This window comes from Scylla paramamosain, chromosome 7 (assembly GCF_035594125.1).
Source record: "Scylla paramamosain isolate STU-SP2022 chromosome 7, ASM3559412v1, whole genome shotgun sequence".
NCBI classification, from domain to species: domain Eukaryota; kingdom Metazoa; phylum Arthropoda; class Malacostraca; order Decapoda; family Portunidae; genus Scylla; species Scylla paramamosain.
The window spans coordinates 22,253,116-22,265,615 of record NC_087157.1 but is presented as its reverse complement, the minus strand read 5'-3'; the positions used below and the strand labels follow the sequence as shown (position 1 = coordinate 22,265,615).

General features: G+C 40.7%; 1 protein-coding gene across 2 annotated transcripts in view; it reads right to left on the bottom strand.

Moving 5' to 3' along the window:
- Positions 1-12,432, bottom strand: part of LOC135102204 (uncharacterized) — a 13,880-nt gene extending 1,448 nt beyond the window's left edge. Inside the window, exons 1-2 of one of the 2 annotated variants that reach the window (XM_064007036.1) lie at positions 12,219-12,432; positions 1-1,049 (exon numbers count right to left, since the gene is read on the bottom strand). The exon at positions 1-1,049 is cut by the window's left edge and continues 1,448 nt beyond it. In XM_064007036.1, the coding sequence (XP_063863106.1) occupies positions 1-1,027 (1,027 nt within the window). In that variant the 5' untranslated portion in view covers positions 1,028-1,049; positions 12,219-12,432. Of the gene's footprint in view, positions 1,050-3,739; positions 4,120-12,218 lie in introns of those variants that run through there. The other variant, XM_064007035.1, reaches the window with a different exon arrangement.
- Between the last annotated feature and the right edge of the window lie 68 nt (positions 12,433-12,500).

Sequence of the window (12,500 nt, the reverse complement as noted above, 5' to 3'; positions counted from 1 at the left end):
AAAACTGAGCTTGGCAGATGGGACAAAACTGAAGTACCAGATCATTACACATATTTTCTACCATGGAGTTCAGCTCCACCCTGTGTGACTTGTGTATGTGACTGCTTAAACTTTTTTCATAACCAAAGTATCGAGGGCAAAAAGGACAAAAGATATTTCTGGGTTGTTGCCCAGCATAAGAAGCCAGCTTTGTTGCAAAGTTTGCCAATACTGATCCATTGAAGGGACTAGTCACCTGAGGACTCTTAATAAATGGTGAGGTCATCTGCACATAACCTGGGGAGGGACAATTGCTAGATGTCTGAGAATCTTGCAAGGATCGTTTCAACTCTTCACATTCACTATCACTGAGGGAATCTCGCTCCTCCTGAATCCCAGACCACAATTCAATATAACTGTGATGTAGGAGCTGTTTACTATTTCCTCTTTGAGGTGTAGTTGGGGCACTGCTGCTGTGGGGATGTGGAGATAAAGGCACATTCATGTACTTTGGTACTGATGATGTATGCAATGTCAGGAAAGGTGTGGCTGGTTTGGTCACTGGCACAGTTGGTTCCTGAACATTGTCATAAGTGGAGGCAGGGCGGCAGGCTTGGATATTGACGTAAGAGTGTGACTGTGGTGAGGCACTGGTGCTGAAGGCTCTCGGCCTTGAGGAACTTAGGGGTGGGGGCACTCTAGATTCTACAGCTGACTGAGTGTGTCTAAGAGATGGAGTGGCTACTGAGATGACTCTTGGGTAGGGTACTGGACGTACCCCACTAGCACCAGGCAAATATGCACCCTTGCAGCTTCTAGGAATTACTGCTTGTTGTTCTGAACAAGTCAAAGGATCAGCTCTAAAATGAGAAGGCAACATAGTGGCTTGTGTATGACTGACGGCGTGGGCAACAGTTGTGTTACTGGCAGATGACTGGGGTTGGTGGTGATGAAGGGATGCTATGTCATGACGGATGGTCTCCAGCACTTGGGATAGCTCTGCCTCCATCACAGTGTCACTGCTGCTGTTGCCAAATACTTCATCCATAGTATTGATGACTTCACTGCATCTGCAAGACAATGACTTCCATAAATATTCTTGATTTTCATTACTCCTATTAAGAGAGAGAGAGAGAGAGAGAGAGAGAGAGAGAGAGAGAGAGAGAGAGAGAGAGAGAGAGAGAGAGAGAGAGAGAGAGAGAGAGAGAGAGAGAGAGAGAGAGAGAGAGAGAGAGAGAGAGAGAGAGAGAGAGAGAGAGAGAGAGAGAGAGAGAGAGAGAGAGAGAGAGAGAGAGAGTGTTTCAAGACACTTATCCTTAAATTTCTGACTACTGCTTTGGACTGGCATCTCAGGGGGCCTTTTATTTTATTGGAATTTTTGTTGCCTTGGCTGGTGTGCCTCCTAAAAAATTGGCTGCCTGTACTCTTCTCTTATTCAGAGAATAGTGAACAGATATGAGATCTAAGCCAAGGAATTGTGATCTCACTTCCTAACAGGGATGGGAGACTAGCAATCCTACCTTTCTCTGTGTGTGTGTGGGTGTGGTGTGTGTGTGCTTGTTCCAAAAGACATGAAGTATATACATAAAAAAAAAAAAAAAAAAAAAAAAAATATATATATATATATATATATATATATATATATATATATATATATATATATATATATATATATATATATATATATATATAACATCATTATAAAACTGAATGAGCAATTGATCTTGAAGAAAACCGTGCCAGAAACAGTGAAATAGATGAAAACTAAGAAAGCTGTAGTTTGACAGATGTGCAGTTTAATTTTTAAAGGTGGTGGTGTGACTTACAAAGTGATAGGTAAGATTCCCAGATGAATATTTCATGAGCATTATGGTGCTAATTGAGTGGGTGAGTTCATATAAGATACTTTTGTATAAGAACATGGATGATGGAGAGCATACTAAAGCAGTAATTTGTAATGAGCAGTGTAGCTCAAAAAGATGGTGGGATATGTGGATTAACTGTGAGAAAGGATGTTTAAAGTATTTGGTAAAGATATGGATGCAGTTTAACTTAAATGGATTTAAAGAAATCACATGACAACCGACTGAGAAGGGTTGTGGACTGCTTTAAGATTGTATGGACTAGGTCTTAGGGTGTAGTCTAAATAGATCAAAATGAGTGGAAGGTATGAATATCATTAGAATGAATTGTGAAGGTATTGGAAGATGTGTTGTCATGTAAAGGTGAAAGAATAAAGTGTGATATGATTGATGGGGATCAAACACAGCCTAAGGTGGTTTGGCTATACAAAGAACGGCAATTGTTATGTAGTGGGTGCAAAGTCCAAATACTGGAATAAGCACAAGACAAGGAAGAGAGTATATTGGAACAGAGAATGCTCACACATGAACTAATAATAGATATTTCTGTTGTAACCCTCTCTTTTGAGTGAGGTTGCTGCAGCCATTGGGGTTGAGTTTCCACAATGAATGGAAGTACCTACTTCAAAGGAATTTTGAGCGCTAGGTTATATTAGACTAGAGTTGGCTTGTTAATAGTAAAAACTTAAGTCAATCAGCCACTGGAAAGAAATGCGGGCACTCGTGGAAAAGTGGGGTCTAGGGCTGGCTGGGTGCCGAAATGGTTCCATCTTAAACCTGATTTGATTTAAGACAACCCCTTGATTCCTCAAGTTGCCATTGTGTTGTGAAACCTTTTCTCCGGTGGGCGGAGTGAACTTTGTCGTCCAGTATAGTTTAGTCATCCCTATCCATCTACACCCACAACCCATCACCTAGTAATAGGAGGAACAGCATGATTTTATCTAGTCCGGATGCTATGAATCTAAGAATACCCGAAGAACTGCTCTCGTTTATTGTTTGGTATGGAGATGTGATCAGGCAATAATGACAGTTTCCATAGGTTGTTGAGGCAGATCAATCACAACGATCAAACTAATACTTTCATATTTGATGGCTTCCAAGAGAGAGAGAGAGAGAGAGAGAGAGAGAGAGAGAGAGAGAGAGAGAGAGAGAAAATATATCGTAGTTGCATGAATAAAAAAAAATAAAAATAAAAATAAATAATATATATATATATATATATATATATATATATATATATATATATATATATATATATATATATATATATATATATATATATATATATATATTTGTAGATGCAAGGAGGGCACTGTAGTGGTTTTCATGTGATGTCATAAGTTGTCAATAAATACTGTAGATTAATTAGCTTATTTCGTAATAATGAGCAGGTTTATCATATAAATGGATGTCAGCTATTTGGGCTGGGGCAAGATACTCACTAAAGGTGCTACTTTTTATAGGCAGTGTACCTGTACATACTGCTTAATTCTTTGTTCACGTTTCTTGCCTAGTGAAAACAATATAAAGAAAAATCAGTCAGAGCTCAAGCCTCATGGTTCATGTGAAGTTTGTATGCTTTTTGTGCTCTCCGATATGTGCTCATAATATCTACTCGACATACGTAGTTATTATACTGAGTGACTCCAATCGTGACTATCAGACCAGCATTGCAAACAACGCTACCAGAACAAGGAATTGAAAGTTTGTGCTATAGACTGCCAACAACAAGGTTAATGAATATAATGCGCTTATCAGATTGCAGCATTATCAACAGTTTAACAGCACCTAGCGAGATGATGAGGGTCCAGTAACTGTACGATGGTGGCAAAGCTGACTGGTGGTTGGTATAAAGTGTGGGGTGTGGAATTACTGGTGTTCGTGAAATGACTCACGGTGGTGGTAAGATTGTGGCATTGATAAAGGCGTACGCGGATGATAATGGAGTGTTAGTGGCGGTGGTGGTGACGCGAGATGCTGTGGTGGTGGAGCTGACGTAAGATGTATTAATAAGGCATCCGACCGTTGAGCTCATACTCTGCCAAGGCCACACTCAAACGTCAACGGCAAGGAATCAAGAAGCAGAATACAAACTCGACTTCAGCAATGAAAAGTTCTGTTCTGAAAATCTTAAAACCAATAATATAATTTATACTTTTTAAGAAATTGCACTATCAAGATAGGTACACTTATAAATCGATGATCTCTCAAGTGAATTCTTGTTGTGGGAATATGAGAAGACAATTACAAAATATTACGAATACACACTTATTACAGCATGTACCGCCGGTAATACAGTTGTTTTTGTACTTCGGAAGCAATAAGCAAAATAATACATAATTGAATTAATAATGAATATTTTACAGAGTAATGTTTGTGTCAATTTTTAAAATATGAATATCGAAAAATGTGGCACCCTCAGCCAAGCAGAGTAGCAGACCAGCAGGGACGGCACCGCGCCACCGCCTCGAGCACATCAGACTGATACTCCCTTGGGATGACGGCAAGAATGGCGAGACCGTTACACACACACACACACACACACACACACACACACACACACACACACACTGTACGAAACACACACACACACACACACACACACACACACACACACACACACTGTACAAAAAAAAATATAACACACACACACACACACACACACACACACACACACACACACACACACACACACACTGTACAAAAAAAAATATAACACACACACACACACACACACACACACACACACACACACACACACTGTACAAAAAAAAATATAACACACGCACACACGCACACACACTGTACGAAAAAACATAACACACACACACACACACACACACACACACACACACACACACACACACACACTGTACAAAAAATATAACACACACACACACACACACACAGAGAGAGAGAGAGAGAGAGAGAGAGAGAGAGAGAGAGAGAGAGAGAGAGAGAGAGAGAGAGAGAGAGAGAGAGAGAGACCTCCATTCGTCACGTAGTAAACAGAATGGTCTAAGATGGAGGGGAGGAGCGTCAACACAACATTAGTCTGTTTGTCTCTCACGCGCGGTACTTTGAAGGAGATTCCCAGACTTTATAGTGTGGGAATGTTGGCACCCCTGAGAGAGAGAGAGAGAGAGAGAGAGAGAGAGAGAGAGAGAGAGAGAGAGAGAGAGAGAGAGAGAGAGAGAGAGAGAGAGAGAGAGAGTTTTAAATGCTGCTTTTCCATTCTCTTCTTATATAATTCCCTTGTTCATAAACGGCAAAGTACGAGACCACCTACACATTAGAAGTCAGGTGGTTATGGATTTCAGAGGGGTATCAGCAAAGCAGTGTTACTGCAGTTGGGTTACGCACGACAGGGGTTGCTCATGCAAAAGTAACTTTTCATTGCAAACCGATGAATTCTTATATTATTATCATTATGATTATTTTTGCTGATTTCAATTATAATCCTTTTATCCGCTATTTCCGAAGAATGAGAAGAATAAGTAATCAGATAATAGCTGCTATTTACTACTTGTTATTTTTTTATTCATTTCATAGTGCTGCAGAAAATGTTGACCTGGTAGGTAGCTAAAACGTCGGAATTGTTGAGCAATGAAACTGACCTGAAGAGACAAGTACTGGACTATCTGCATCTAAAAATTCAGGTATGCTGCTCTCAGAAATGCCTAAGAAACGTTGATATAACATCTATATAATGTAACAGACATTTTTACCCTTAATAATGTACGACTTAACAGCTGTAACAACTTTAAGTCATCCGCCCTTTGTTGTTTAGGATTAATTTCTCTCTCTCTCTCTCTCTCTCTCTCTCTCTCTCTCTCTCTCTCTCTCTCTCTCTCTCTCTCTTACACAAACTAAAGTTTGGTTTTATATAATTTCTATTGTTTGTTGGTAAAGTTCGGGAGTAAGAGGTAATCCATTTTCAAGAGAAGTATGAGCGGAGGTGGCAGCTATATGTTAGTGCCCCGGGGCGGAAGTATTAGTGGGAAAGGAAACACCTTATAAGAATGGAAAAAAAGGTGAAGAAGGGGGTGGGGTGGAAAAGGATGGAACTGGCGTGAAGGGAGAGATGGGGCAGGTGAAGTGACAAGCGAAGGGAGAGGGAAACGGAACAACAAGGAAAAGGGAGGAAGAGTAGGGAAGGGAGAAAGAAGGTGACAGTGGAAGACAGTGAATCAGTGCCAACACACACACACACGCACACGCAAAGGTAACAAAAACAGCATTCGTAGGTAACAAAATCACACTGAACGTAGGTACTGTACACACTATTTTCTGATTTTCACAGCGATATCAGATAAGTGAAAATACCGCTGAGAACGGGCGGTGTGGGGGGAGGGACAGGCAAAATGCCAGATGAATATGACTGACAGGTGGAAATAAGTGACAATAGAGGGTGGGAAGGGCGGCGGCGCGCATAAAAGTGAGAACAACATGAGGAGGAGGATGGAAAAGCAGATACGGTCCACACATACACACACACACACACACACACACACAGAAAAAGAGAGAGAGAGAGAGAGAGAGAGAGAGAGAGAGAGAGAGAGAGAGAGAGAGAGAGAGAGAGAGAGAGAGAGAGAGAGAGAGAGAGAGAGAGAGAGATAACGGTTTAAAGTCCTGTGAACATGTTGTGCTGTAACTACGTAAATGTATAACGATTATGATGATGTAATGTAATTATCACTTTTATTCAGCCAAATTCCATTCCTTTCTGTTTCACTGTCATTGTTGATAGGTGACCAGTTATCTTGCAGCACTACCATACTAAGAAAACTTCACAAACATATTTTAATGGATGAAAGCATTTCTCAGTGTTAAAATAAGTTATTTCTGAGTAAAGCACGAAACTGTAAATGTGACGCGCGGTTCCGTTATTGAAAACGTATTCAGGATTGCGATGCGGCTGGTTATGTACTGCCTTGCTAATTTGTTATTATTTAACAGTCCTTATTGGTATGTTACTAACAAGATTTAGTCAGACGAGATCAGTTGTGCTGAAATGTAACTGGCGTATAATGTTACAATATGCCGTTGCCTTGCATTGTACACTTCTGAGAAAAAAAAGTGCATACTCATTGACAGAAAATATCAATATGGAAATTGATTTTTGTATGCATCGTGTTATTTAGAAGTATGACAGTTGTTGTGAGGTGGAACTGTATACCTTGTAATTAGTTTGATCATGTTACTTCATCTTTCACTGTGTGAACGGTGGGGATAACGGTGGGAAGGTATTACTAGTCGGTGAGCGTCTCCACCAGCAAAGTGCCGGTGTTCATTTCCGTAGATGTGGGCACGTAACTGCATAATTGTGTCAACTATGAACTCCAGCTTTAGAATGTTCTTAAGGCGAAAAGTACTCTGGTATTCTGTTTTGAAATGTAATGGTATTAGTACGGTATTCTCTTTTGAAATGTAATGGTACTAGTACATGTTAAAACACATGATTTAGAAGATGCCGAGGCAAGCGACTACTAGAATATGAAAACTGTCATCTAATATTTCTACATAATCAGTATAATCCATGAATATGAATAGCCGTCGCATTCTTAGTGAGCACGCGTATGCATAAGAATGCCATCTTCTGGCATGCAGCAGGAAATTAGGGTTACGGGAGTCTAAGGACCATATTCAGAAAAACTCCTGCCCACAGCAAGACTACTTTTAATAGCTTCAACTTGAAGTGGCGTTCTAGTGACACATTAACAGGATTTCCGTATGATTAAAGGGAGAAACACTTTTGAAAATCCAGCCTTTAAAAATACTCGTGGCGACAGAGCAGTATCTCTGAATACGGGTCTTATACGATGTGAACCTGTGGTGGTAAACTACAAGCATATCCAAAGCATGTGTGTACGTAAAGCTTCATGATGTGAGGAAATGTGTACGTTTTCAATTTGTGTTTTCAACCAAAATTAGTGTTTCTTCATTCCAAAGATTATTCAATACGTATATTAACGAGTTACTGACAAGCAACACAGTCCACAAAGGCCGGTTTTTCTTCTTCTTAGTGACCAATCCAACATTCCAAGCGACAAAGGGCAAAACAGACAGAAAAGTAAGCCAAGTACGGCAGTCTAAACGGTGCGAGTCATGACCTGCCTCCCAGCCTCCCCCGAGCACCCAGGGTCTGTGTGATAGATGGGACTGATTTCCTTCGTAGGGATCAGCTTGGGCCAGGCCATTCACCGTAGCTGCTCCCTGCCCCTCCGATACTCATCTCCGTAGCCGCAGTGGCGTTTAAGGACAGTGGGCAAGGGGCCACGAGGACGTGGGAGTATTTGCCTTCCTAGGTGGACGAGGACGGTCAGTTTGGCGATGGAGTGGACGATAAGAAAAGAAAGGAGGACTGGCTGGTCACGTGCGCTACTCAGTACGTTATGATTGAACCTGTCCACACATACACAACATATTCCGGAGCTGCCTGATGTTCCCATGGATGAGCTTTATTACAACGAGGTTATTTTAAAACGGATAATTCATGTTATCATCCAGAACACATTACATTTGGGATTGCATTGTAATAGGATTTAAGTCAGATGACTTAAATCTTTTTACAATGAAATTGGTGTACTGTGCGTATAGCACCAATTCACGCGTGGAAATACAAGAACTTAAGATCGTGACAAGCCTAAAATTTTTATAAGAGCGTCTAACAACCTTAAAAGGGCACTCTCGGGACCATAAATAATATCATATCATGGGATTTCACGTGAGAAACAGTCAAGCTATCATCAGTTATCAATCGTCCGCTCTGTTTGTAACATGTTATTTTTTGCGGATTTTTTTTTTCTCCCTTACATTTCATGGAGAGAGAGAGAGAGAGAGAGAGAGAGAGAGAGAGAGAGAGAGAGAGAGAGAGAGAGAGAGAGAGAGAGAAACGCGGGGCGGGCGGGGAGGGGGATGAGAGGGGCATTCATGGCTTTCTTCCCTGCGCTGACACTAACAATAACCCTCCCCTTGACCCTCCACTTACCCCCCTTCCCTTTTCCCACAATGGACGCCTATCGTCCCCCTCCCTCTTTTCCCTCACCGCCCGCCGCCGCCTCTGAGAAAACACTAGCCATGCTGCTCATATTTGGTCTTTTGAACCAAGTGTACAACCTCTGTGCAGTAGTATGTTGCCGTGAGACATATCTTAATATAATATCATTGGTATATAATGATACGCTTACATAAACGTGCTGAATAAGATTCGGTTTACGTATATTACGGTATATACAAGTGGCGAGTAAGCTCGAAGTCACTCTAGAACTGACTGATAAACTCAGTTACAGGTAGCAAACCAACACACACACACACACACACACACACACACACACACACACAGACAGGGCAGCTCCTCTCCATCAACCCCTCCCCCAACTCCAAAACCCACCCACTTCCTGTTCTAAGGAGTCAAGTACGGCATTCACTCTACCAACAATGTGGGCAAATAAACGGCACATGCCCGACCCTGGGGGATAGGAGGAGGAGGAACAAGTCAGTGTGTCGAGAAGCGCCTCCTCCCACCCTCTTTCCCCAGCATCCCTCCAAAGTCCATCCCGCGCGTAACATTGCTGACAAAACCCTAAGTCGCCGTATCAACCAAGGGTCATACCCCGGCGAACTGCTCCTCCTCCTTCGTAAACACACGAATATTTCAGTCTCCGTCAAAACGTACATAGATAAGTACGTCCAATACATGCACACACGCAGGGGTACCATTGACTTAACAGATCCTCGTTCCCTTTCTTGTCATGTTCGTACAGCCTTACAAGTGTGTGCGGGCAGAAGAACGGTGTCAGGTGTCCTCTCTTTTTTCTCATCATGTCCTATCATATTTCTTGGTCGACCTTGCACAGTATCATTATACACTCCATGCTAGTTAGCCCTTATAAGAGCGGCCTGCTTAAGGCAACTTTGATTCAAACCACAATCAGATGGACGAACGTAAACCTCTAGTGGTGGATCACTTATCAAAAATAAATAAATAAATAAATAAATAAAATAAAATAAAGTAAATAAAAAATGAATAAATAAATAAATAATAACATGAATAATAAACAAATAAATAAGAGCAAGAGAGAAAAGAAAAAAAATATAAAGTTTGTGTAAAAATGGGTAAAGGTAACAAGCCACACTATATCCGGCTGCCTTTGTTCAGACTCAATGCGATTTTCCATCACTGGGCCACGGGAGGCTCCTCTACGGCCTTCCTTGTCCTGACTGGTGGAAAAAGCACGCTGGGGTTTCCTCCGAGTAAAATGTTATAAACGAAGCGGAAAAAAAAAATCTATTATAAAGAAAAGATGCGAAAAAAAATATATTAAAGAAAAATATTGTGGCAGAAGCTAAGGGGAAAATTGTGTGTATTATCAAGGTATTAAATCTCAGATAATAAATCCTTTCCTTCTCACTTGTACATCTCCCCCCACCTTAGTGGTTCAGACCCTCCCTCTACCGCCTCTCCCCAGGTGTGAAGTCTTTAATACCACTTACACCTTCAGGTAATTTCCTCCGTGATGGGGTGGGTGGCCTGCTTCCTTTCCTTCCCTCTCTCTGACGGACTGTTATTTTCCTGTAGCAATTTAAACTGATAACGCTGTGAGGACTCCCCACCCTTGCTCCTTAACCTGAGTACGAAAACAACACGCAGATGGCCCTTGAGTCTTGTGGATTTAAGTACAGAAGGAACGGATCTGAGAGAGAGAGAGAGAGAGAGAGAGAGAGAGAGAGAGAGAGAGAGAGAGAGAGAGAGAGAGAGAGAGAGAGAGAGAGAGAATACTTTTATTCATAATGTTACATGTTTGTGAATAAGACTGGTTTATTCCGAGAGGACAGTCCTGTCACGATATAGAATTGTATATACCAATCATAGATAATTGAATAACGATAGAGTGGTAATGATGTAGATGCATGAATACAATAAATTGCATTGTTGATACTGTTGAAGAATAATAGAATGGTGATACAGAGAGAGAGAGAGAGAGAGAGAGAGAGAGAGAGAGAGAGAGAGAGAGAGAGAGATCCTTCACTCATCACGTACTGAAGCCACACAAACCACCGAACAAATTCACAAAACCATCAAGAGAGTCATATTCCCTTTTCTCAGGCCACAGCACGTCTCTCTCTCTCTCTCTCTCTCTCTCTCTCTCTCATTAGACCCCTGTGTCGTATCGAATAGGGCTCCTGCAATAATCAACAGTACACACACACACACACACACACACACACACACACACACACACACACACACACACACACACACACTAGAGGAAAATTTGAGGTAAGGAGAAAGAATATAAATTATGAATGTGACTTATTAAGAAAGAAAAAAGAGAAAGCGAGCAAGAATTACGCAGCGAGCTAAAATGGAGAAAAAGTAAATGGCTACTAGATCTGACTTTCCTCGAGCTTCTTAAAACTGGTAACATCATAGTATAGTTTTCAAAGACACCACTCAACGTATAGTTTCAATAAAAAAAAAAAAATTGGTAGCAATAGTGAAAATAAGAAATAGTTTTTGAAAGATAACAGTGAGGCGGTCTTTCCCCTCTCTCTCTCTCTCTCTCTCTCTCTCTCTCCATAAAGAAAAAAAAAAAAAAAATCGATCCTTCCTTTAACCCGTCCTTATGGGTTCTGTGAACATACCCAGGTAACACCTTGAAAAATGTAGTATCCTCGAAGATCCCTGTGTGAGCCAATGACTCCCACCAAACTATAGTGACCGACCTTTGGCTAGGACGAGGGCACATACTAAACACCGGGACAGCCCCTCACCCTACATCCCGGACTTGCTGACAGGTACAGCACATTAATAAAGAGGCACGCTCATATGCCTCGCCGTTCCAGGGACATGAAACCATGATCCCTCGTCTGTGTGTGTGTGTGTGTGTGTGTGTGTGTGTGTGTGTGTGTGTTTATATATATATATATATATATATATATATATATATATATATATATATATATATATATATATATATATATATATATATATATATATATATATATATATATATATATATATATATATATATATATATATAATCCAACTGGTTAATTTGCATGCCTTTCGGGTGGCTTCTGTTATGTTCTGAACAGCGAGATCAAATAGAAGCCAACTGAGCAAGAGCCGTTTCAGATGTCACGCGGTTCGACTGGCACAAGACGGCAGCAACAATGAAAAATTTTCATTTTAAACCTATCCACCTTTTCACTTAAAGCACGGAATTGAAAAAAAAAAACTTACAAAATATATATATATATATATATATATATATATATATATATATATATATATATATATATATATATATATATATATATATATATATATATATATATATATATATATATATACATTAATATACGTACCGAGTATGTTTACACAAACGGTGTAGGTTGAATTTCTCCCAGCTGCACAGGAAGTGATCTTTTCAAATTATTGTTCTGTATTTTCTCACACTGTCCATGTCCTGATAACTGGAGTGGGTGTAGCGTATGCGAGCGGGAGACGAAGATTCTTAATACAACTCCTCCCTTCGCCACAGTAGACGCCACTGCCTGTCAGGGATTTTCAAGTTGGGCGGTTGGTGGCTGGTAGGGTGGGGCTGAGTTACCATTGCTCGCCAGCGCTTACACCGCGCAGAGACTACG